Below are 24,905 nucleotides of genomic sequence, written 5' to 3' on the forward strand. Positions count from 1 at the left end.
AAAGTAGACTTGCAGTATCCCAGTGCTTCAGTTTGTTCTGTAATACTCCATTCATCTGGTTGACCATGTCGTGTCCAGTAACCCTGCCTAATACTTGACAGTATCCAGCCATCTTCCAAGCAGCTGGCTTGGACCACTCACAGTTCCACAGTCTCCCTGCTTTGACTGATTAGTAAAAGTCTTCATCCATCCATCTTCATTTGTTCTTCCTCAATTCCTTCTCTTGAAAGGTGTATATATAGCAAAGGCAGGGGAGTGCACACACTTGCCGCTGTCTGTCTGCTAGTCATTAGACTCCAAAGCAGAATATTGAGGCTCTTCAGTCTTTGGGTAGGTTAAGAACAAAATGGCTACTATACACCTCTTCCCTTCTCTGAGCTTGTCCTTAATAGGTGCCCTCTGCTTTTCTTAACACAACCAAATAGCTAGATTTCATGGTAAAAAAATAAAAATGCAGCTGCTCTTGGCTCTGAATGGTGCTGTCAAGAGCAGAGAGCGGGTAAGGGGGGACATTTGACAGGAAACTGGATTAGAGGTCTCTATAGGTTGCTTTTTCTCCAAGTAAGAGTGGTAATGTTTTTCAGAAGTGTAACATAAAGTATAGTTTGACCATCACATTGGGCCTACACATGCAGTAGGATAATGTGGCAGTGTGTGTATCAGGCCCTTACAGGTGTGGAGGGGAGGATACCATTTCCAAATACATCCCCAGGTTACAACACAAACCATCCCTGGGAATAAAATGTTAACGCATCTAAGAGAGAAAATCCAGCCTAGCTCTTTTTTTAACTGCCTCTGTTTCTATTTTGCGAAATCTCTGGACAAATGGAATATGTGTATTAAATGCGCCTTTATAGCACTTCTAACAGTTATGGCTCCCCCCAAAAAAAAAATTACTGGGAACTGTAGTTTACCCACCACATGGCTACACTCCCCAGCACCCTTAACAAACTACAGACCCCAAGATTCTTTGGGACAAGTTGTGTGTTTTAAATGTACAACCAGACTGTACTATGCAACAATCAGAAAGCCTTGAATACAAGGTCCCTTCAACCTGCATTGTTTATGCCTGGGTGGAGAATCTATGCCCTTCGGGAAGTTGTTGCACTCTGACTCCCAACAGCCCCAGCCAGCATGGCCAGTCATCAGGGATGATGGGAATTTGGAAGTCCAGCAGCATTTAGATAGCCACATGTTTCCCATTCTTGATTTATGTCCTCTGGTTTTTCACAAAGGACAATAATGTTACAACAAAGGTAGCTTATAATTATTTCAGTTTGTTTCACAAGCCCATTTGGAAGTGCAATTCAGATTGGAAAGATGTATGCCAGTTAGGATAGCCACCCTCCCCCAACCCAAAGAAATGCCCCAAACTTTTAATGGCTAGATGACAGGTAATACAGTAACTGCTATATTCTCCATGAGCAGAACTCAGGCTGGCAAAAGGCAAAAAAAGAAGAGATGGATTCTGAAAAGGCTTATTAATGTGCAACTGAGCCATGTCCAAATGAACTAGGCAATTTGCCATGACTACTTGCCCTGAAGGTGCATTGTTAAAACTTTAAATAATGTGGATCCCTTTTTTGCCAGTCCTGCTTTCTGCATATTTAGGGTGCTGCTGCACTTTACAATTGTTGCAAGAAATGTGAATGTTAGGGGAAAGTAGTAAACATTTAAAATTCATAATTTTAAAACTGAAACTTTGAGTTTTACAATTTGTCAAATTTCACCCTTGAAATTATGACTTTGAGAGGTTTCAGTAAACTATGATTCTTGCTGGTGAATTTTAAGACTCAAAATGCCAGCTCTATTTCCTGCAGCAATTATAATGTGTAGTACTGCCTATTAATAAAAAAAAACCTCCCATCTCAGCCTTATGTGAAATAGTGATATTCTTTGTTTTAAATATCCATTTGTGTTTGAGTGGTTGCAAAGCAGTTCATCGTTAATCCACGAATCTTGGCGCAAAGCTGCTCTCTGCTGCTGAAGCAAAGTATTGCTTACAGAGGCTGCTTTTTCTCCAAGAAAGAGTGGTAATGTTTTTCATAAGTGTAACATAAAGTGTAGTTTGACCATCACATTGGGCCTAAATGTATATAGTAGGAATGTTCTATAGGAGGAACTGAATGAATTTCAGAATATTTGCTAAAAATAGCTAAATTTGCTTCAGTGTGTGAACACACAAATTCTAATTTTATTATGTCCCAACATTACTATTTGCAGATATTATTAGATTAAAACGATTTTTTTAAAAGCTAAAACATTTGATTTGACAGGTTAATAATCCAGTCTCAGATTTCACTTCTCAAGACTAACAACAGTTTTCTAAAGTCATCCCTCAAAACTGAGGTTCAAATTTCACTTGAAACCCTTTGTAACTGAAAGCTTCAAATTTTAATGTTGTGCACGTTTAGAGCTTCGTCTGTGGTTTTAGTGTGCCAGTGCTTGTCAGTGATGATTTCCCCCCCCCCCCCAATTTCCAGCCACACGCTGCTTCCGACTACAGTATTCCATGTGTGTCCAGGAAATTCCGGATGTATGGCATCCCTAGTTGTGTCTACATCAGAATGATGTGCTGCAGAAGGCCTCACTGTGCAGTTTGTTACCAGAAGGCAGAGGCAGTGACCCACCAACAGACGGGCCTGAGGGCAATGTGGTATGGGTCAAAGAGTCTAGAAGTGGGCAATGCCTACTTCTGGCTTGTTCTACTCACTGCCAGCCTTTGACAAATTACCTTTGAGAGACGAAAGAACCACACTGGCTCTTCAGATCACCAGATACTGGAGGCATAGAACAGCAGGTGGCCCTTCTTAATACCCTGATTCTTATCTAGATGTTCAAAAATTGGCTGCTTTTGAGAGCGGTATACTGAACTGTATGGTTCTTTGACCCCAGCACAGCAATCTTCAGGCATCTCAGGACTGTCCAGAACTAGCTATGACATGAACTTTGTGGTTTCCTCCAAGTCATGTTGATTGCTGAAGAATGGGCCTAGGAAACTGGTTGTTGCACATTATGACAAGGACATAGGACCTTGGGGATTAGGGCACTGACTCACATTTGGTCCCAAAAAACCTTTCCATGCTGTGCGCTGCAGCACCTTGCACTTCTAGACTCTGGAAGCCACGAGTGCTGGAATAGCACACCCAGGATCCTGAATCAGAACCTTCCAGACGTGCTTCTAGTTCCTCAGCAAGCTTTATGTCAAATCTCTAATACTTTGCTGAGAATAAGCCCTCTTCTCATTGTCCCGTTAAAAAAAATACTTTTCTATTTCTTTTATGTATCTGTTCTTTTTCCAGATCATCAACCCAAACTTCATCCAGGAAGGTGAGTAAGGACAGAAATGTGGCAGGTTGTTCCCATGATCTAGCAAACCAAACATTGGGTTTAATCATCTTTGCCCAAACAAGTCCTGTGAAATCTTATCTGAGTAATTAGTCAAGAAAGAATGATGCCAAGCAAGTACCACTCACAGTCCCAAGGAATCTATTGCATGGTGAACCAGCCAGTTTGAACCCACATTCAAATTTTGTCTGGTAAATATGTGTGTGAGAGGGAGAGACATTCAGTATTCAATCATACTTCAGTGTTATGTTACTTGGATTAATATTTGGTTTCATATTGCATCTGTTCACACAAAAATGAACATATTTATTTTATTTGAATGCGGTTTACTTGCTTTCCTTTGGTTTATTCAAATTTAAATAGATTTTGGTGTATTTTTGATACGATAAACATGATTTTAGTTATTCATCCATCTTTGTGTTCTGGAGACTCCGTTTTGGTTTTGAAAGGCATGATATTGGTAACCCTTGTTCTAGAACTTCCTGCAGAATTCTTTACAATCCTCTGGAATTTCATGGGAGACCACGGGATATAGGGTTTCCTCATGGAGACTTTCCAGGTGTGAATTTGTGTGTGAGAGTGCTGAGATCTTCAGGTTCCCGAGTTTCACCTGATAACAGATGCTGCTTTTATTGCTTGATGCTTGGTTTTACAGGAGGTGTTGGGCAAGGTCTTTTTAACAGCCCTTTATAAATAACCCTCAGTACAACAGAGGCATCACTGAGGCACATTTTGTATTTTCAACGTCCTGTGGTTAGTTTTATGTTTTCAGTGAACATTATGTCTCTATACGTGTGGCCTTTGCTGCAGTTGCTCCAGAGTTTCTCGTGCCCTTAGTGGACATCACCTGCTTGCTTGGTGACACGGTAATGCTGCAGTGCAAAGTCTGTGGGCGACCAAAGCCAACCATAACCTGGAAAGGACCAGATCAGAACATCCTTGACAACGACAACAGCACAGCTGCATATGCAGTTTCCTCCTGGTACGTTCATATTTTGCAGAGGGTGTTGGGATGGCACAAATGTAGCAGTTGCACTCCTAGAAAATGTGGTGCGTTAAAGGTGTTTGAATCCAGCTAATGACCCTATATGGCCAGCTATGTTAGGAGAGCCAGTTTAGGACCCTGAAATTTGAAAAAAATAAATAAATGTAGGCATATGGTTGGCGAATGTGGGAACAGACTGCTGAACTAAATGGGTGTTTGATCTGATGAAGCAAGACTCTTCTTATCAAAGGGGGAATTGGACAAATGAATGGAGGATAAGGCTGTCAAGGTACTAGCCACTAGCTCTGCCTCCATGGTTGCTGGGGGCCGCAGAAGGGGAGAGTGTTATTGTGCTTAGGCTCCTGATTGCCAGTTTCCCACAGCCATCTAGTTGGCTGCTATGAGAATAGGATGCTGAGCTAGGTGGGCCACTGGCCTGATCCTGTCCAGATCAAAGCATGGCTTCAGAAGAGGAAGGAGGTTTATTATTATTATTATTATTATTATTATTATTATTATTATTATTATTATTTTATTTATACCCCGCCCATCTAGCTGGGTTTCCCCAGCACCACTCTCATCACTTTCAAGGGAGCTGGAGCCATACCTTCTCTAAGGGAGGTTTTAATCAACTCCCTGATCACAAGAGAGAAAGAGAAAGAACACATGTAGTAAGCCACACCTCTGAAAGAACCTTGTCCACATCCTCAGGAAACAATGAGGGAAATTCATCAGAGCAACTGAATGCTTCTGATAAGAAATCAAGGACACTTTAGATATAGGCGCTGTAGTCAAAGGCATGCAGATGATGTGAGCACTTTTATCTATGAAATACATCACAGGGTACAACCACAGAATTGTTCCGTACTGTTTCCATGTGACATTTTCATGCATCTTAAAGTATGTGGCTGCAAGCATTTTTTTGAAGTGAAGCAAGGGAAATAGTTCTTGGGTAGCCCTCTCGGCAGGTCAAAAGGAAATATTGATGTTCTCTGTGGGACACCCCTATTGCCTTTATAATGGGTTTTTGTGGCACTTCAGCAACCTTTTACTGTTTATGCTGACTCCAGGAGAGGCGGGCAATGCACATTTAAGTGATAGTATTAGAAGAAGCAGAGGACCACAATAACAGCCCACACTGATTTTATTATTATTTTAAATAAAATACCACTTTCTACCTGGTGCTGAACTGTGCCATTCTTATGGGCCTCTAAATCGTTAATCATTAATACAGAGAACTGGATCCATTACTACTTTCTTCCTCCTCTCCTTGTAAGTCACCTGCATCCACAAAACTGCATAATACGAAGGGCTCTACTTGTCTGCTATCCCCTGAGACTTGTTTTCTGTGTCAGTTGAAATGGATTGGCAGCCGCTTGCCACTGGAAACTGAGCCAGTGTAAAATGCTTAGCAGAGTAACAGATTAAAACACTGACATCTGCACCTCTCCAGCGATTCAGGTGAAATCACTCTGAAGATCTGTAATGTGATGCCTCAAGACAGCGGTATTTATACTTGTGTGGCAACAAATGAGCTTGGAACAGTGTCCACTTCGGCTACAATAAAAGTACAAGGTAATGGATTTCTTGCTGGTTTTTTGTATGTTTGCTCAGCCAGAGCTTCCATTGGTTTAAATCATGGTGCAATCAGCTTTTGAAATGTTTGGCTTAATTGTACATGGGCCTGTATACCACTTCAAAATGCAGGTGAGGAATCCACACATGTCAAAACCATCCCTGCCTGTGGAAAGCTGACATGCTAGGCTTTTGCAGACCAGGTTGGTTGTGTATGTGTGTGGTATTCAAATGGGTGATTCCTCATTTGCATTTGAAATACTACATGTACTTTGTGTACTACTTTCTACATGGGAAATATTAAGTACATGGGAAATAACCAGTTCTCCCCTCCACATGCCCCCATCACTACAATCCAATTTGCCATTTATCCAGCAAAGCATACAAGTACAGGATCAGATTCTAGATCTCTGGCAGTCTCTGATAGTTGTGTCCTAATACATGCCCATCAGTTCTGCTGTACCCATGATTGCTCTAAGAAACTTTCTCTCTGTGTGTTTTAATAAACCCTCTTTCGCGCGATTTGCAATGCAACTCTCTCCTGATTTTGCTCCCCTGTCTACACCCCAGGTGTCCCTGCAGCCCCAAATCGCCCTATTGCTCAGGAAAGAAGCTGCACCTCCGTGATTCTTCGCTGGCTGCCTCCATCCAGTACAGGGAACTGCACCATTTCAGGTTACACAGTGGAGTACAGAGAAGAAGGTATATGCTTAAACTCATAGTACACCTTTGGTTTGCAACTGATTGTAATAGGATGATCCAGGTTGTTGTGCGGAACTGCTAGGCTGAGCTAATAGGCTTCAGTGCCTTTTAATTTGGGGTGTTGCCTATGCTGCCTCTTTCTGCTAGGGTTGTCTGGTGCAACTGGGAGGGTGTGAGCAAGTTAGCAGCAGTGGCTTCGCCATTACCTTTCCCTCCCATCTGCAAGTGGGACAAGTCGTGTCCCATGGCAGGCAGGAGAATATAGGTGAGCAGAACTGGCTTGAGATTTTGGGTGCCCTTGGGTAAGAAGCCCTAGTGACCTCTTTCCTCCTCCCTGCTACTACCCACTTGCACACTCTCTCTTTCTCTGCCAGCAAGTGAGCAGGCAGTGGCAATTGCTGCTCCTTCCCTTCACTCCCATGGCTTCATTGCACTGCCTGCTGTGGGCCAGTGGGAGAGAGCAGGCCAGTGGGTGGCAATGGCAAGAGAAGCAACAGCAGGGCCAGGTTCTTCTGCTGGTCAGCAGTGGGCCTCCAGCTTAACCATGGGTCTCAGAGGATGCAAGTGCAAGTGGAGCAAGGGAGCACCAGTATTACATGGGGTTGCCAGCCTATTTAAGTGAAAGGCAAAACCTATGGACTTGATCTGGCAAGCCTGTTTTCAGTCATCCTGACTCACACAGTCCAGATGTGAAGGGTTCTTCAACTGGTGGTGATCACCACACTGGTCCATATACCTGACAAAGACCAGTGAAAAATGCATGACCAGCACGCTGCAATAAGCTGGGGGAAGGAACCTCAGGCCCATGGACCAACTGCGGTCCTCCAGGCCTTTCTGTCTAGCCCTCAAGCAAGACTCCTAGGCAGCACACCTCACTGACCCTGCTTCCTGCCTCTCTCTAGTGTTTTTTGCCTGGCTAGAATGCATTGTTGAACTCTGGTAATGCCTCTTGCTTGCTGAGATGGAGGACAGAAAGGAAGGTTTGCATGTGTGTAGAAACTAGCTTGTTGTACATTTTACATTTAATGGTTCTTCCCACTTTTGCCTCTGGCGCTGCCCACCACTGGCATGTGGCTGCCAGAAGATTGCCCAGAAGAGAATGGCTAGTAATTTGAAGCTCTTTACAGCTGGGTCTGAAGTGGTAGAACAGACCATTCCGCTTCAGTCCACAGAGGATGAAGAGTATTACTCAATACTTTCCTGTGCAATTTTTATTTATTTATGTATTTATTCAACTTCCTGCCAATATAAAATAAAGTTCTAATGATTTCCCCATTGCACTAGTTTTCCACTTGGAATGATTTTTTAATTATGGTGTTCAGAAATAATGTCTCTTACCTCTAGTCTAATATGGTATAGACCATTCTACAACATCACACTACTGCATGTTTAAATCAGGCAATACAAGAAGACAAAGTGGTTGCTACTTTTCTTTTCTTTTCTTTTCTTTTTAGCACAGGTAACTTCTAAAAGAATCTGTATTTCTTTTCTTTTTTTATCATTTAGGGCCAGATTAAAGCTTAGTCTCAGTGTGGTGGGGTGGAGGGGAAGAGTCAGTAAGGCACAGCATCCTCCCTTCTCTAAAATCTATAGTCATGTTCTTTTAAAAAATGTTATCTTAATCTCTCTCTGCATAACCCGTAGGCTCACAGGTCTGGCAGCAGTCTGTTGCCTCCACCTTGGACACCTACCTCGTTATTGAAGATCTCACACCTGGATGCCAATATCAGTTCCGAGTCAGCGCCAGCAACCCCTGGGGAATCAGTTTGCCCAGCGAAGCCTCTGAGTTTGTGAAACTTCCAGAATACGGTGAGAAGTGGTCAAAAAGAAAAGGATACTAATTTTCAGAGGGAATAATATTAGAGCTGGTCGGTCAGAGTTCTGCTTTAAAAGCTAAAGTTTGTGTGATTTATCAAGCTTCTTGTTGGCATTTTGTAGTCAACTATAGGTATCTGAGGGCGATGTATATATGATTGTGTCTTTTCCGATCAGCACACATGTATTTAGATCAGCTCTTTTCTTTTGTTTTGAAGGCATAATATTTAGGAACCGGGTGCACATTCGGTGGCATGCCGTCTGCTTGCTTGTCAAGGCTCTTGCATGATTTTCTTTCTTTAAACTTTTCCCTTTGTATTACTGATGTGTAATAAAGACTATAATTGGCATTGCAACCAACTCTATTTCCCCATCCCTTTGGGTTTCACAGACTCTGCAGCAGATGGAGCCACCGTGACCTGGAAAGAGAACTTTGATTTCGCCTACACAGAACTGAATGAGATTGGAAGGTGAATTATTTCACTAAATGAGATTGGAATCAATTATTTCACTAAAACGCACAAGCCAGGTGTTTCTTTTAAGTTATCTGTTAAGGCAACGGGTGCATGATTTATGAATGAATAATGCATATTATCATTTCTCCCCACAGGGGTCGATTTGCTGTTGTAAAGAAATGTATCCACAAAGCCACCAGGAAGGATGTTGCAGTGAAGTTCATCAATAAAAAAATGAAGAAAGAGGAGCAGGCAGCACATGAGGCAGCCATATTGCAACATTTGCAGCATCCTCAGTATATCACTATTCATGACACCTATGAGTCACCTTCCTCCTATATATTAATTTTAGAACTGTAAGTCTTTTGATGGAAGCTAAACTTCTTGTTTGTTATACTGAGGGAATCCTCCATCTTTGCAATCACACATTTCATGATTGTAATGAAAATGATTTCATTTCCCCATAAAAGAGCAATATTTCAGATGACTGTGAATGTCAGATTCACACAATCCAGTATGTGCATTGGCCAGGGGGGTGGGGGGTGGGCATAAGAAGTCAGTGTGAAGCAGCATGCACTTAAATAAAGAGTCCTATACTGTATTTAAAATGAGATAGCCCTTATCACACTGCAATATATAAGTATTTTATTTCTTGCTTTTTAAAAAATGCCACTTCCATTATAAGGTGTTAGTCGCATGTTTGAAGTATTAGCAAGAGTTTGTCATTATGCTAGATTTCTTTTCTCAGTGCATAATTGTTGGCTTTTAGGATGGATGATGGCCGTCTTTTGGACTACTTAATGAATCATGATGAACTGATGGAGGAGAAAGTAGCTTTTTACATAAGAGACACAATGGAAGCCTTACAGTACCTTCACAACTGCCGAGTCGCTCATTTGGATATAAAGGTAGGAAGCTTGTGTATATCTCTCTCTATCATGGTGAATTCCGAGCATTCAGTCTATTCTAAATTCAGGTGAAGAGACAATCTACCTATAATGAAAACACTTAAAAGTATCTGCTTTGTGTCACTAATCTGTCCTTCTTTCAACTACTTCTTTATAGCCATATTTGTGATGAAGGCATCTGGTCCAAATTTCAAAAAAAATTCCAAGCAGTTCTGAGAATTCACTTACAGGATGTCATTTTTTCTGTTTTAATATCTTGTCATTAACAATTGACATATAACCAGTGCCTTTTTTCTTTAAAAAAAAAAAGCCTTTAAGGTCACTCTCATTTTGACTCAAGAAAATCACAATTTTATAGTTCAAATTGGGAAAAATAAATACATTAAAGTGCAAAACTTCACAAAATGTTTCAGGGTATGCATACCCCTGCGTCCCCTCAGAAAAAAATAACTGTGTATAACTCACATACATCTTCAATGTTTTCCCACAAAGATCCAACATGCCAGTTCTTTCCTTCCTTTCATACAAAAGCTCCTTGTTGAAAAATGTGCAATTGGGGGTGTGTGTGGAGGGGGATGATGAGATCTCATTTCATTTGTCCACATAACTTTGCTTATACCTTGATAGAGATGTAAACATAAAGCTAATTTATATGTTGCTTACATGAAGCTTAAATCCTTCCTTAGACTGGCTCAGAATGTTGTGAAAGATGGATACTTCAGCAACATATGCACATGGAATAAGCAGTACAACAGAGGCTTATTCTTGTTTTTTAGCGAAATGGCCTGAGTAACCAGACTGTCTACATGTCTGCACTGCAACTCAAAACATATACAGTGTTGGCTTATAGCAGTTTCGTTGCCTTTTCTGCTTAACTAGGTTTTTTCTCAAATTACTCCTTAGACATGAACTTATATCTGCATAAATCTAAGATGTAAAATATTATCTGTAAGATTGTACATGATGCTTCCATTCACCCACCTCTACCTAGTGGGCAGTTGTGGCCTGTACATCTTACAGGCTGGCCTCCTGTAGTGCCTTTTGTTTTAAACATCATTGTACTCCAATGTAGACAAGTTTCAAAATGTCTCTATCCTTCAGCTGGTATCCATTGAAACCTTTCACTCAAGTTTGTGCATTGTGCATGCAACAATGCTGACAAGACAGATCAATGTTCTAATGTTCTTATCTCTTTGTGCCCTTCTTCCACCCATATCCCTCTACCTCACCTTCCACTACAGACAATTAAGCACGAGGGGAAAACCCTGTCTTGTCAGCATTGTTGCAATAAATGTTGGCTTAAACTGATTTATAATACAAAAGCAATGAACAATGGAATCTTTTTTATCCTTGCTCTCCACAGCCAGAAAATTTGCTCATTGACTTGCGGATCCCGGTGCCTCGCGTTAAGCTAATAGACCTGGAAGATGCTGTTCAAATCACTGGCCATTACCATGTTCATCATCTCCTTGGAAACCCTGAATTTGCTGCTCCAGAAGTTATCCAAGGTGCTCCTGTTTCACTGGGCACAGATATTTGGAGCCTGGGTGTGCTCACCTATGTCATGCTGAGTGGTGTGTCCCCCTTTCTGGATGAAAGCAGGGAGGAGACATGCATCAATGTGTGCCGAGTGGACTTCAGCTTTCCCAATGAGTACTTCTGTGATGTAAGCCATGCTGCCAGAGACTTCATCACTGTCATCCTTCAGGAAGACTTCAGGAGGAGGCCAACAGCAGCCACTTGTCTGCAGCACCCTTGGCTGCAGTTTCACAACGGCAGCTATTCCAAAATCCCACTGGATACCTCACGCCTATCCAGCTTCATTGAACGCCGCAAACACCAGTTTGATGTGCGGCCAATTCCCAATGTTAAGAGTTTCATAATGAGCAGGATGAACCCAGGAATATAATGCAATACAAGTACCTTGACTTGACACTGAAGCACCGTGGCGTGTGAAAAGAGAGAAGGTGGAATCTCTCTCTTTATGTCTGTGTAAAGTATTCTAATTGATGTGATGTCAAAGAAAGTGTATGTACTTTTCCAGCAGTTGCATTATCTAACTGGTTAGAACTAGAGGCTTTTAGATGTTGCATATGCAACTCCTCGCGTGGCTTATCTTGCAATGATGAAGTCATGTCAAATACAGAAGAATATTTTAGAAAAATACATCGTTTGAAAATGGTAACCAAAACACCATTGCCTTACTTTTGAAAGGCAGCCTTCTAAAAGACCTGGACACCCTTGCTGATCTTATTAAACTTTAACTCATGTATTTGAAAGGCAACGGAAAGTAAAGAAATAAAACTAGGCTGACCCTCCACAGTCAGCATTTCCTGAAACAACAACACTGGACTGGATTCGAGATTTTGCAGAAATAGTTGATCCTCAAGTCCTAATGAAGCTCTGTTTCACTAGGAGAATTCCACTTGTCTTCAATAAGAATTAACCTTGTGGCAGAATTGTTTTTTTATGGCCCTTGTGCTATCATAATGTCAGCTTTGCCTGTAAAGTGACTTAGGTATGCCGTATTGGTCAGGATCATAGTATACCTTTGTCAAAAGTCCTTTGGATTCTCCAGCATTCACATGTTCAAAGCTAACATACTGTAAAGTAGCAATGTGCTGCGGCTAAGATGGTAAATTCACTGGAACAAAAAATGTTTTGATGAAGCACAATGAGACATTTTTTAAAGTAAATTTTTATAGCTCTTGTACAGACTTTTTTGTGAAACCTGTGTGTTGAGAAAAGGCTATGTTACAATGATTACTGTTATCTGTAAACTAGATGTCAAAGACTTTTTCTATTGCAGAATGTTTGTTGAATTCTCATATAGTCTGTAAAATGAAAAGGAATCTTATTCCTTTTTCAGTTTTAAAAGTTGATCAGTTGTGAAATCAATCCAAAGTTGGCCAAAGTGTGGTAAACATAGTGGGTCCATCCTTACAATTATTGCTTCAAAATTAGTCTTGATGTGTGAGACTGGTAGTTTACTGCATATTTGTACACATGCATCTCTCTTCCTAGCTCCAGAATCCTAACTTCTATGCTAGCATATTTGTTCCATCCCAAACTCTGGTGTTAAATAACAATTCAAAAAAGACTATTAATATAAAAAGTCATTGTAACGGTCCATTATTGTGCACTAAACACGCCACTAACTTAATAGCCCCTTATAAATCATCAAAGTATTTTCAAACTAAGAAGCTTTTGAATAGTTCCAAATTGCAGTTATCTCAAATTAATATTGTAAGAACTAGTCCAGCTTTTCACACCAAGAGGAATTTAGTGCCAAGACAGTGACTGACCATATCCTAATCATTTAGAAATCAATCAGCAATTCATAGTTAACTTTTTCCTCTATCCCACCAACTAATCTTCTATAAACTCTGCAATGTGGCAATGGACCTAGTAATAATCAAAGGCATGGTGAGCTCTCTCATTTTGCCTGTTCAGTTGGCATCCATTTGTTGAACACAATATACTAATGGTTCTGGCACATCTTTTAGTCACTTGTGTCCTAAGTAGCTGTCAGGGTTAGGCAACCTGGTAGCCAAGTGACAAGGGTTCTGTAGCCTCTCAGTGGCACCTGATATATTATATTAACCTGGAGTATTTTACCGTTTTCTCCTTTCTCTTGCCCAAAACCCCAAACAGATCAAATCAGGAGCTGTAAATGTTCTTGCTACAGTGAGAGTAATAAGAAAGGTGGTGAACACACTGGTGTCTGGTGAACCAAGAAACAAGCCAACAAATCAGTACAGAAAAGGAGAAAGGTACTTGACTTAGATTTTCTGGCTAGAAAATGTGGTTCAACAAAACAGAGGACCTTTCCATAGGGAAAGAAGCTGATGTCCTTTAACTTTTCAATGAAGTGTTTTTTCCTGCTATTTTTTAATCAAGAGGTTTGTTATACTATGATCATCCAACCCACTGTTATAATAAGGAATGTGGGGATAGGATCAACTCTTGAGGTTCCTTTTAGTTGCTACAATTTCCTCAAGGCACTGACAATCATCCAGAGGCGGAGCATATCAGCTCAGGTATAAAAACAACGGCCAAGATCCAGCCCAAGGTACCCATGGCGGAATCCCACTGTAATCAATGGAAGATATTAGTCACAACTAAGTAGTCCCAGTAGCTTCAGTGTGACCTAGGCTAGCTAAAATCCTATGCATACTTAATGGAAAGCTAGTTCCGCTGAACACAGTGGGTACTTCCTTCCAAGCAATGGGCAGCCCAAAACATGTTGATGTCAGATGCAAAGGGACAAGATGGTGTCTTTCCCCATTCTATGTACAAAAGCCAAGGAGACGTCAGCTCTGTTGATGGGGCAGCATCCTCCACTGCACCTGAGTGCCGTGAGCTAGTTCAGGGATGCATTACAGGCCATGCGACACAAACAGCTCTATCTGCTTCCAGACTTTCAGCATTTGCGCAAGGCGGCTCCTTTATGTTACATGATAACAACTGAGCCAGTGCTGCTTCTGAATAAACATACGTAACATAGTGAGACCAGACTGCATGTCATGGATCACTTCACTGGAACCAAGGGCAACCTCAGTAAAGCATCACAACTTTTAGATACAATAAAATAAATAGATGTGGATCTTTGCCACATCTCCTTGTTCTTTTCAGCTGCAGTAGCCGCATCAAAAATGCCTACCTACTTTCTAGTTCTGTTCTTCTACATATACGTGGAAGAGTGACTGTCAAAATGTGTACCTACTTTTGGTTATTTTGTGATTCTGGGGAAATGCAAAAGAGATTACTTAAGCATCCTTGAAGAACAAACCTCTCTGGTACATTAAAATCCCTATGGAATAATCACCTATGGGGGAAAAAATACCTGAATCTGTGGCAAGCAAAAAGGCAGGATTTAAGACAAGGACTGACTGCTGTTTTATCATGAAATCTTGAGAGTTGTTTTCTCAGGCATAAAGCAGTTTTTGCTTCAAAGGGCTTTGTAATGTGAATGTAAAATCTACATTGAACCAGAATACCATGGATGTCTTATCTTCTGCAGCAACATCAATAACATCCAAGAGGCTCAAAGGTCATTTAGGCATTATGTGTGACAATTCCTGGAATCTTGCTTTTAATCTTTTGTAACAAAGCAACTTAAGACTGGCTGCATATCTCTGTGTTCATGTGTGCCCTTCATCCTCTGCTGATTTTGTTGGATATGTCATCTGCAGCCGGTAGTTGTATGCAACAAAGTGTGACTAGCCACGGTTTGGGACCATTGGATTGTAATTAGGAATTGCTAGACACAACTTAGTTCTCAGATGAATATCTGTGTGCCATTGCATGGAAGACATCTTTCCTATCCATTTGTAGAAGAAAATCCTCCACAGGGCTCTGGTTTCTCCCCAAAGCTGATTGTTTATGGACTGACACATCAGAAAATGGTGCTTTCCTAAGAGAATAAATGTCAGATCCCACTTTTTTTGGCTCCCCAAGCTGGTTATACAATTACTGTCGAATATCAAACTGCTTCTAGAATCGTTATACTAGTGACTGTTAACATGCCAGAATTCTGTAATTTCTCACCTTATACTCTGAAGCTAGTAGTAACAAACATCTGTTCTACTTAAGCCATATCTTATCCTTATGCTCTCTTTTTCAGTGCTGGTGCTTTTGCATCTTTCTGTCAAACCATTGAGTCTGCTTTTGCTAGCATGTCACTTCAACAGTATACTACTGAAAATAAGGTCAGACATGTAAAGGGCACAGCAGACTACTAAAAATACACTTTTAAAAATATTTGCAACAATCATTTTTGTGGTGGTGGTAGTGGTGGTAGGGATTGTATTAAGAGCTTAAAAAATTTCAAGGTGCAAATGAATTCCACAGCCTTAATCATTTTCAGTCTTTTGCTGGTCTGCCTTAAGTGTTATCTCATTATTTTATTATTGATTTTGTTTTGTATGCATATGTGTTTTCTAAAACATTTTGTAAATATTTTATTTATACTTCTGATTCTTCATGTGTAATGTTGTAAAGTGATTTCCTGCTGTCACATGTTCTTACTCTTCTGCAGTATATATAAATATATATGTTATCTACAGATGATAAAATCTACATTTTAGGCTATTGCCTTCCTTATAAATACAATATACAAAAGATTCAAGTATGGGATTTTTTTTTAATATAAAAGCAATTCTGCTGATAAAATCAATTAAGACGGATATTATAAAGACAAGCTTTTATTTTGACTTATATGGGGGGGAGAACACAGGAGAAGAAATTGTGAGAGCTGCCTGCCATGTAAAGCCATTAGATACAACTGAAAGGGGGGGTGCTTAATGAAAGTCCGTTATCTATACTACTTCCCCCCCTTAAAAATAGGATTTATGATTTCTGACATATGTGCTTTAAGACTGTAATATGAACCTTGAAATAATAAGAATTGATTAGCTCTACTGTGTTCGGGCAAATTCGATTTTGACATTGCTAACACTACCTTTAAAAAAAATACAAACGTACACCAAAACTGTTCAATTTCCACTGGTCTATGTTGATCAGGTTACTCACTGCTAAAGGTGGTAGTGTGTGACCCCGAACTTTTAGCAGAGACTAAAGATTAAACGTCCACAACAGAGGACGTTCTTAATGTGAGCAATGCCCGAGTTCTTACGAAGCGAGTAAACCCGAACGACCCTGCAGGTGATTATTGGCTCCCGGGGGGGTGCGGCTGAAAATTAATAAATACAGTAAAAATAACTGAACTGAACTAACCAATTGCGTTACAGATAACTCGGTTCTGCCCCCTTCCCCAATAATTCCTGGCTACGACCATGCTCCCAGGTCCTTATTTGCACAAAAGTTCGAAACCCATCTCAATCGGGAAAACCTGTAGTCCTTTCTTTAAAAAGTTATCCATCCCTGAGAAGCCCGAAGCTTCTCTTTCAAAATGGACCCTATTCAGTATTCTTCCGACGCAGATGTTGCTTCCAGTGTCGTCGTCGTCGTCCCTCCATTCTAGTGCTGCACTCCGAGGGATTTTTCCTTTGGCGATGGAGTTTTTATTTGGCTTTTGGACGCACAGGCGGCGCCCCCACTGAGAGCGCCTGGCCCTCTTCTCGAACTCCCCTAAATTAAATGTACTCACCGCTTTCCCCCTCAAACGCTCCAAGGCATGGGCGTAGCTAAGGGGGGCAGCTGCCTCCCTAGATCAAGTAAAACAACAGAAATAACAAACTGACCGATCACGTCGGTCCTACCCCCCCCCCAACAAAAGTCCTGCCCCCCAACATAAATCCTGTCCACGCCCATCTCTCCTCTCCTGGGCAGCTCTATTCTGGAGACCGGGGTGGGAGGGTCGCCGCTTTGTGCCTGCACACCAGTGTCTGCTAGGTGATGTCCATACGCGTCCACCCGGACACACGTGCACCAGAATATGCGTGTAGTAGTAGCTCAAGCAATTGCAAAACAAGCCTCCCTGCCTTCTCCGTTCCTAGGGGCGGAGCATATACAGCTTTCACTCCTCCTCCGGTACCAATTGCACCCCCTTCTTTCCAAGCAAATAGCGCCGGCCAGGATACAAGAGAAACCCAGGTGCCACTAATACAGTAGTCGGTCTGGTTGGGTAACGAGAGTAGTCACCTCACCCCTTAGCGCGCATGTGCACGTGGCGCTACGTAAGGAATCGTCCCGTTTCCTAGCGACGGAGGAGGGTTGCCCCGCCTTGCGTCATTACTCGGCGACTGACCCGGCGCACGCTGTTCTCCGTACGTGCGCGCGAGAGCCTCGAAGGATGGAAGCGTTAGCCTCGGAGCTGTACGGCGTGCAGGCGGTGCGCTTCGGCGAGTTCGTGCTCAAGAGCGGCCTCGTCTCCCCGGCCTATGTCGACCTGCGCGTCATCGTGTCGCACCCGGCCCTGCTCAACAAGGTGAGCCCCACAGGCGGGTGGGCGGGCGGGAACGGGGCGCGCGTGAGGGAGGAAGGCGGGGCCGAGGCAGTTGGAGGAGGGAGGCCGAGAGACCAGCGCCTCATGTTTCTATTGCAGCTGGGGGTCATTATAAGCACCGCTGGTCCTGACGGGGGTTTGCCGGTTTGCCTCTCCTCTCCTTGTCCCCCCCCCTCTTGTGGGGAAAAGGGTTTACAAGGGTGTAAGCGGGGGGCAGCTTGCTGCTATTTATGTCAGCTTCTCTGTGAGCTTTTTCAGCAGCACAAAAATGCTTTAATGCCTCTTCTAATTTAGCGCCCTCGATACTAATGGACAACAGCTGTCATCACCTCCGGCTCTAACCATGTTGACTGGGACTGAGGGGAGTTGGAGGCCAGCCATGCCTGGAGATTTGGAAAGCCTGTTTTAAATAAGCAAACAAACATGGCAAGAGTGTTAGAAGAATCAGATAGGGACCACGAGGGTCATCTAGTTGCTGGGGAAGAGGGCGGCTGTCAAAGATGATACAATCCTGCCAGCTAGTAGTACTCCTGGAACATGTTGGAGTGGGTTTTCCCCCTCATGCATAATTGTCTGTAGTGGAAGGTGAGGTAGAGGGATATGGATGGAAGAAGGGCACAAAGTGATAAGAACATTGATCTGTCTTGTCAGCATTGTTGCAAAGGATACCCTTCTCAGAACTCAATAGCATAGCTGATCATTTGTGCCATATTCAACCAAATAGTTGGGCTAGTGGAATCCAACACAAGGATTCCCACTAGTGCAACAGAGATCACACAAATACATGATTCTTCCAAGGAAATGAATAAGCTATCACTGCTTGTTGCTCTTCAACCTAAATGCAAAGAACACAAGCATACTTAGGGGATGAAGTAAGCATCATGTGAAGAAACGAAATCCATATGATCTTTGGTGCTTATGGTTTCTCTTTTTGGTGATTCTTTGTGGACTTTCCTTATTTTATTAACAATGTATTAATGTTTGGTTATAATGGTAGAACCTATTTTATATTTATAACAATTTCTTTCAGGTAGCAGGTTTCCTTTTTCAAACAGCAAAGGATGCTGCAATCAAGTATGACACTGTGTGCGGGGTCCCATACACGGCTTTGCCCCTGGCTACAATCATTTGCTCAACCAACCAGATCCCAATGCTTATACGGCGAAAAGAAGCTAAAGATTACGGTAAAAATAATCAAATTTACCTAGATCATAATATTGGCATTATAAGTAATGAATATTCAAGACAGCAAAAATATTTATAATAAATAAATTTCCAACTTCCTCGGTATTGTATATACAGTTTGTTGTTTTAGCATTTCTAGAAAGCTAATAATTTGATGCACATAGCACGCCTGTGATTTAGGAGCCTTAGTGCAATGTTTTAACCACAAGCTTTTATTAACTGGTGTAGTGCACGTGTTATTTTTAATAGTACAGTGGTACCTCCAGTTAAGTACTTAATTCATTCCGGAGGTCCGTACTTAACCTGAAACTGTTCTTAACTAGAGGTGTGCTTTCGCTAATGGGGCCTCTTGCTGCCACTGTGCCACTGGCACACGATTTCTGTTCTCATCCTGGGGCAAAGTTCTCAACTCGAGGTAACTCTTCCAGGTTAGCAGAGTTTGTAACCTGAGGTGTTTGTAACTCGAGGTACCACTGTAGTAGCAATAATATTTTCAGTTGAGCTGGCAAGGTTGTTTTTGTTGTTTGTTGTTGTTGTTTTTTGTATTGGTAGGTTAATGAAAAATGCCTTTTTTTGCTTCAAAAGGTACCAAACGTCTTGTGGAGGGGACAATAAACTCAGGAGAAACTTGTCTGATCATTGAAGATGTAGTTACCACTGGTTCAAGTGTTCTGGAGACGGCAGAGACCCTTCGGAAAGAGGGGTTGAAGGTTACAGATGCTATAGTGCTATTGGATAGAGAGCAAGGAGGGGGAGCCTTGTTGGAGAAGCATGGCATACGCCTACACTCAGTATGCACCTTGTCTAAAATTCTCAAGATCCTTGAGCAGCAGAAAAAAGTTTCTCCTGAGATGGTGACAAGAGTAGAAAAATTCATTCAGGAGAATATTATTAAACCTTCTGAGCAAAATGGTACTCCTCCTGTGAAAAGAATGTGCAAAGAAATGAGCTTTGCTGCTCGGGCTGAACTGCCAAACACTCATCCCCTCACTGCACAACTTCTCAGGCTGATGGAGAAAAAGCAGTCTAATTTGTGTCTTTCTGCTGATGTGACTAACTCCAAAGAATTGCTCCAGCTCGCTGCGACTTTGGGCCCTTCCATCTGTATCTTGAAGACTCACATTGATATTCTGGATGATTTCACCCAAGAAATAGCCAAGGAGTTGAGAGCACTTGCAGATAAGCATGAATTCTTGATATTTGAAGATCGCAAGTTTGCAGACATTGGAAATACTGTGAAGCATCAGTATGAAGGTGAATTTGGCATAACTACTAACCCCTATCTCCTCTTTTTAACCTATAACGTGTTGCATATCTCTATAGGGCTGCATATGTTCCTAATACTCTTAATTTGAAATGTTGATGTGGCCTTCACTGACTTGAAACTAACTATTTTCAAGCCTTCAAGGGCCTTGCTTTTGAGCTGACTTTTATTCAGATTGTATGCTATATTGAGAAAAATAATACTGAGGAAACCAAGCCTGAGGCTAGGATATTCCATATTGTGATAGTACTGTGTAGTTATGACCTTGATAGGTGTGGAAAATATGACTCTGGACAATATTTCTACAGTGGTAATAAAAGTTGTGAAAAGGGTATCCCTGGTTAATCTCTTAAGTAGTTATCTGATTGCCAAAAAGACGCTTAACTGATACATTGTCTATTTATGTTTCAGGTGGTATTTTCAAAATAGCATCCTGGTCAGATATAGTTAATGCTCATGCTGTTCCTGGGCCTGGAGTTGTTAAGGGATTGAAAGAAATAGGGCATCCTTTACAGAGAGGGTGTCTCTTGATCGGTGAGATGAGCTCAGAAGGGTCGCTGGCCACTGGTGACTATACAAAAGCTGTGGTAAGTTGGAGCGTTCATCTCAACAAAATGTCTTAAATGGTCTAGATCCCCCCCCCCCCACCATCTGGGAGGAAGGGGTAGATCTTTTGAAAAGCAGCATTTCTTGGATTTTAATGTGCTGCTATAAGTTTCTCCAGTTTGACATAGCCAGCAAAAATAATATTTGCTGGTGCTTTCTCTGGAATAGATCAGAATGGAAGTGTAGCAGCATAGTACTGCAGTGAAATTAATGTCTGAGGAAAAATAGTGGGAGTTTACACTGCTGAAAAATGAAAAACAAAGTTCTTGGGGGAGTGTGGGTAGGAATTGAGGGAAATGGGGTGAGACAAAGGAAGCAAGGAGGTTATGTTTGTGATTGGCATGCTCATTTGCTAATGAGATAATGGTATCCATTGTGAATGGAGGTAAGTGGATTGTATGATGTTCTGATCAGTACAGTCTCTTGATTCTTTATCATGTTGTCTTGCTGTTGTTAAGGCTGCAAGTCTTTGTGTTTGCATAATAGCACCTTGTTTAGTATGTGTTCCTCCATTTTAGAGCAAGAGTGTAAAGCATTTTCTAACTGCTCTTGTTTATTTGTTTTCCTTTAGGTTAAAATGGCTGAGGAACACTCAGATTTTATTCTGGGATTTATTTCTGGCTCCAGAATTATTGACAAACCTGAATTTCTTCATCTGACTCCTGGTGTTCAGATGCTGGCTGGAGGTAAGCAATTCTGTGGCACTTTGATGGTACAAAATATTTATGAAAATACCAGAATAACTGAGATAATTCAGAGGTACGCTCGTAAATATTTCTGGTTTGTATGCTGGTGAGGGTGAGAAGGCAATCAAAGTCCCCAGTAGTTCCTGTTCAGATTATACCCTTCCCTGTCCTAACATTGAGATTGCCTTTGGATTTGTATGTCTGGTTCTGCATTCCCTAGCCTTGGGTGAGAGATCCCATCCAAATACTCAGAACTGTCCAATTCATGTACAGTACTACAGTGAGGGGAGTGGGGAAGATGATGAACAGATTTAGAGAGTTGTAATGTAGGAGTAAAACATACTAACTGCTCCACACTAGAAGCAGCCAAATAAGTACAGTATCATAAAATACAAAATACAAGTTCCCTAAATGTTCATAATGCTCTGCCCAGTATTTTCTTATTTCATTCACTGAAAACTGTAACTGGACATTAAGGTTACTGGAAATAATTTCCTACTTATCTGTGTTTGTATGCAAGTTCAGAATTTGTAACATCAGACAAATTGCATCTCTCACATATGTTTCCATGTGTCAGTCACTTGGTTCTGATAATAGTACAGCAGGTTTCCACTTGCACAGTGGAACTCTCCCCTGTAGCCCTGAGCTACACTGTAGGGTGCTGGAGGTCCCTCCAGGGCAGATCTTAAGGGTCTGTTGGGAGAGGAATTGGAAGTCCTGTTGTATGAGTGGATCGCTGCACACATAGCCTTGGCTGCAAACCAGTCCCTGCTGTTTTGTATGCAAGCTTGCCATGCTTTAAATTATATGCAAATATCAAGGCATATTTGCCATGGATATGCCAGTGAGGCTTTATGTTTCATATTTAATCAGTGTTAATAACCCTTTAAGAAAACTGTTATTTTGTGCTATTTGGTTATTATTATTTGCTCTGATGTGCAGTACCTGATCTTGTTGATTATTTCATCTTGGTTAGATCCTTTTAGAGCATGCTTACTTCCTGTGCACACTTAATAACATTTTAATAATACAGTGGTACCTCGGTTTACAAACTTAATTTGTTCCGGAAGTCTGTTCTTAAACCAAAACCATTCTTAAACCGAGGCACGCTTTCCCCAATGAGGCCTCCTGCCGCCATGTGCCTTTCCACCGTTCAGATTCCATTCTTAGACGGAGGTAAAGTTCTCAAACCAAGACACTATTTCCAGTTTTGCAGAGTTTGTAAACCAAATTGTTCTTAAACCGAGGTACCAGTGTATAAGGATAAATCTGTACCCAGTGTTAGAGTGGGGAACACTTTTTGGAGCTCACCAGCATTCTTGAAACTCTTTTATGAAGGAAACTCCTGGAGAGCAAGCATAACATGGCATATTTGTGATTGTGATCCATTGCAGGTGATAATCTTGGGCAGAAGTACCTCAGTCCTCAGGAAGTGATTGGTAAAAGAGGTTCGGATATCATCATTGTCGGCCGTGGTATCTTATCTGCGCCCAGTCGCCCAGATGAAGCAGAGACTTATAGAAAAGCAGCATGGGAAAGCTACTTGCAGAGAATTGGTGTCAGTGCACAAAAATAGCACAACTGCTGTGTTTCATTAAGCAAGCCAAATTCTAGAAGCAGGAAGGATTGAGAAGGTAACTCTTTGTTGTTATTTTGACTAATGTTGTTGTATGTTAAAATTTTGCTATAAAGTTATTTGAGAATCAGTACAGAAATTATAAATTTTGATTCTGAATTCATACAGCTGTGTGTCGTCTGCCATCCCATTTTTAAAAACACTTTAAAGGAATTTTTTTTTAACTCCAGTGGTTTTGCAAACCACAGAGCCATAAAGATTGTGAGAAAAGAGGAAGCCGAGCAAATCCTGATCACATTGCATTTGCAGTTGTTTAAAGTTCTTAGTTGCTGTTCTCAGTTGTGTTAAAATGTAAGGACTGAGTGTGATAGGGCGCTAGGCCCTCTTCCACATAGTTTCTCCATCCAGCATTCGGTGCTTTAGATCATGATGTGAAATATGTTTCAAAATATTGCTCAGGTGCAGGAATTGTGTGCCTTAGATATTAATATGCTTGTGGAGATGATGCATTCCATTAATGATCTGCTACCTCAAAGCACATTCAGGATCCTTGCTTCTCTAATAATTGCCTCACTGGTAAAATGTAGTGGTTGTCACAACAATAAAGTAAACTTCAAAAACACTATGTTTAAATGGTAGGAGAATGGGAAGGTCTTTTTGTACATTAAATACTCTGGATGATACCCAGTGACATGAATATCCTCTTCCTCCCCCTGAGCCCCCGCAAATCTGCCATGAAATGTCCCGAACTCTCTGGAGTAGAGGAAGGGCAAGTTCCGCTGTGAGCAGAAGTATGTTCCACTTGCAGACAAGACAAAATTGGGTGTCAATATATGCTTTTGTAAATTTCAAGCCCTTCTAGTGAACATTTGCATTCTACAGATCTTGACTAAAAAAAAAAGAAATTTGTATCATTGTATAAAATTTAAGCCACCAGAGGGTGCTATAACCCTTTGTGTTTTTCAAAAGTTTCTTTACTTAGGGTTGCCATGCATCCGGAATTTCCCAGACATATTTGGAATACCGCATTCGTCAGCAGTGTCTGGGCAGAAATCACCCAACTGGGAAAATCTGGACATATGGCAGCCCATGTCGGCAATGCCAATTTGGCCAATTTTTCCTTAAAATAGCTGCAAAATGTCAATTTTTTTGCAATCTTGCCAGAAAAAGCACAACTTTTCTGTCCGGATTTTCACTGTTTGAAATATGGCAATGCTGCTTTACATGGACTTGTTTATTACTGCCAAGAACTAAGAAACTAAACCTATCTATTGTTTAGGACTTGGCAACCATTTTTGCTGGAATATAAATGTGAAAGCAACTGTCTGCTGTATGAAATATTTGTCATTTGTGCTGCTTTGGAACAAAATAGACAAATGCAGATGTACTGTTCTCCTAACCATCTTTAGGTTCATGTCGGCTCAGCACTACTCTTACCATCTATTTGAGTTGCACCCCCTTTCTGCCATTGTCTGTGTATTCAGTGTAATATCTGTGTTGATATAAGACAGTTGATGGGTCTAGCCATACTTTTAACATTTCCCTAGAGCAGTGGTAGACAGAGAGCATTTTTAAATGTGCCTGCATCACTCATATGGATTGGTGTGAGAAAACAGAGAAGAGAAAATAGATACTCCTGAAATGGAATAGTTGGAGATGATTGAGAGGGAAGTGTCCAAGGCTGTCCCAAGTATAAAGAACTGTTTAATTGAAGTAGTAGATATTTAACAGAAAAGAACTGTGTTTTCACTTCAGTAAACAAAATAGGGGAGTTCTGTTTTGACAAAATGATAGTAGCTGGTTCTCCTTTGTTTTGTTGCACATACCTACTTTGTTCAGATTGGACTTGTTGTTAGCATACATTACTATTTGTTTGTGCTTGGCCTTAATT

At 41.3% G+C, this 24,905-nt stretch overlaps 2 protein-coding genes across 21 annotated transcripts in view; both read left to right on the forward strand.

The window, feature by feature from the left end:
• Nucleotides 1-15,913, forward strand: part of KALRN (kalirin RhoGEF kinase) — a 483,631-nt gene extending 467,718 nt beyond the window's left edge. For 16 of the 17 annotated variants that reach the window (XM_081924445.1, XM_081924446.1, XM_081924447.1 and 13 more), the window contains 9 exons: nt 3,303-3,330; nt 4,159-4,330; nt 5,787-5,908; nt 6,479-6,610; nt 8,255-8,419; nt 8,817-8,895; nt 9,036-9,236; nt 9,650-9,788; nt 11,152-15,913. In XM_081924445.1, coding sequence (XP_081780571.1) covers nt 3,303-3,330; nt 4,159-4,330; nt 5,787-5,908; nt 6,479-6,610; nt 8,255-8,419; nt 8,817-8,895; nt 9,036-9,236; nt 9,650-9,788; nt 11,152-11,697 — 1,584 coding nt within the window. In that variant the 3' untranslated portion in view covers nt 11,698-15,913. Of the gene's footprint in view, nt 1-4; nt 2,636-3,302; nt 3,331-4,158; nt 4,331-5,786; nt 5,909-6,478; nt 6,611-8,254; nt 8,420-8,816; nt 8,896-9,035; nt 9,237-9,649; nt 9,789-11,151 lie in introns of those variants that run through there. The other variant, XR_014171512.1, reaches the window with a different exon arrangement.
• Nucleotides 15,914-17,492: 1,579 nt separating this feature from the next.
• Nucleotides 17,493-24,905, forward strand: part of UMPS (uridine monophosphate synthetase) — a 54,287-nt gene continuing 46,874 nt past the window's right edge. The window contains exons 1-6 of one of the 4 annotated variants that reach the window (XR_014171619.1): nt 17,493-17,679; nt 18,728-18,881; nt 19,468-20,136; nt 20,558-20,733; nt 21,324-21,438; nt 22,833-23,072. Coding sequence is in view for 2 of the 4 variants with exons in the window: in XM_081925266.1 (XP_081781392.1) it covers nt 17,545-17,679; nt 18,728-18,881; nt 19,468-20,136; nt 20,558-20,733; nt 21,324-21,438; nt 22,833-23,014 (1,431 nt within the window). In the remaining 2 variants the exon portion in view is untranslated. Of the gene's footprint in view, nt 17,680-17,754; nt 17,842-18,727; nt 18,882-19,467; nt 20,137-20,557; nt 20,734-21,323; nt 21,439-22,832; nt 23,635-24,905 lie in introns of those variants that run through there. The other 3 variants (XR_014171620.1, XM_081925266.1, XM_081925267.1) reach the window with 3 other exon arrangements.

Source organism: Podarcis melisellensis (assembly GCF_964234715.1).
Source record: "Podarcis melisellensis genome assembly, chromosome: 1".
Lineage (NCBI taxonomy): Eukaryota > Metazoa > Chordata > Lepidosauria > Squamata > Lacertidae > Podarcis > Podarcis melisellensis.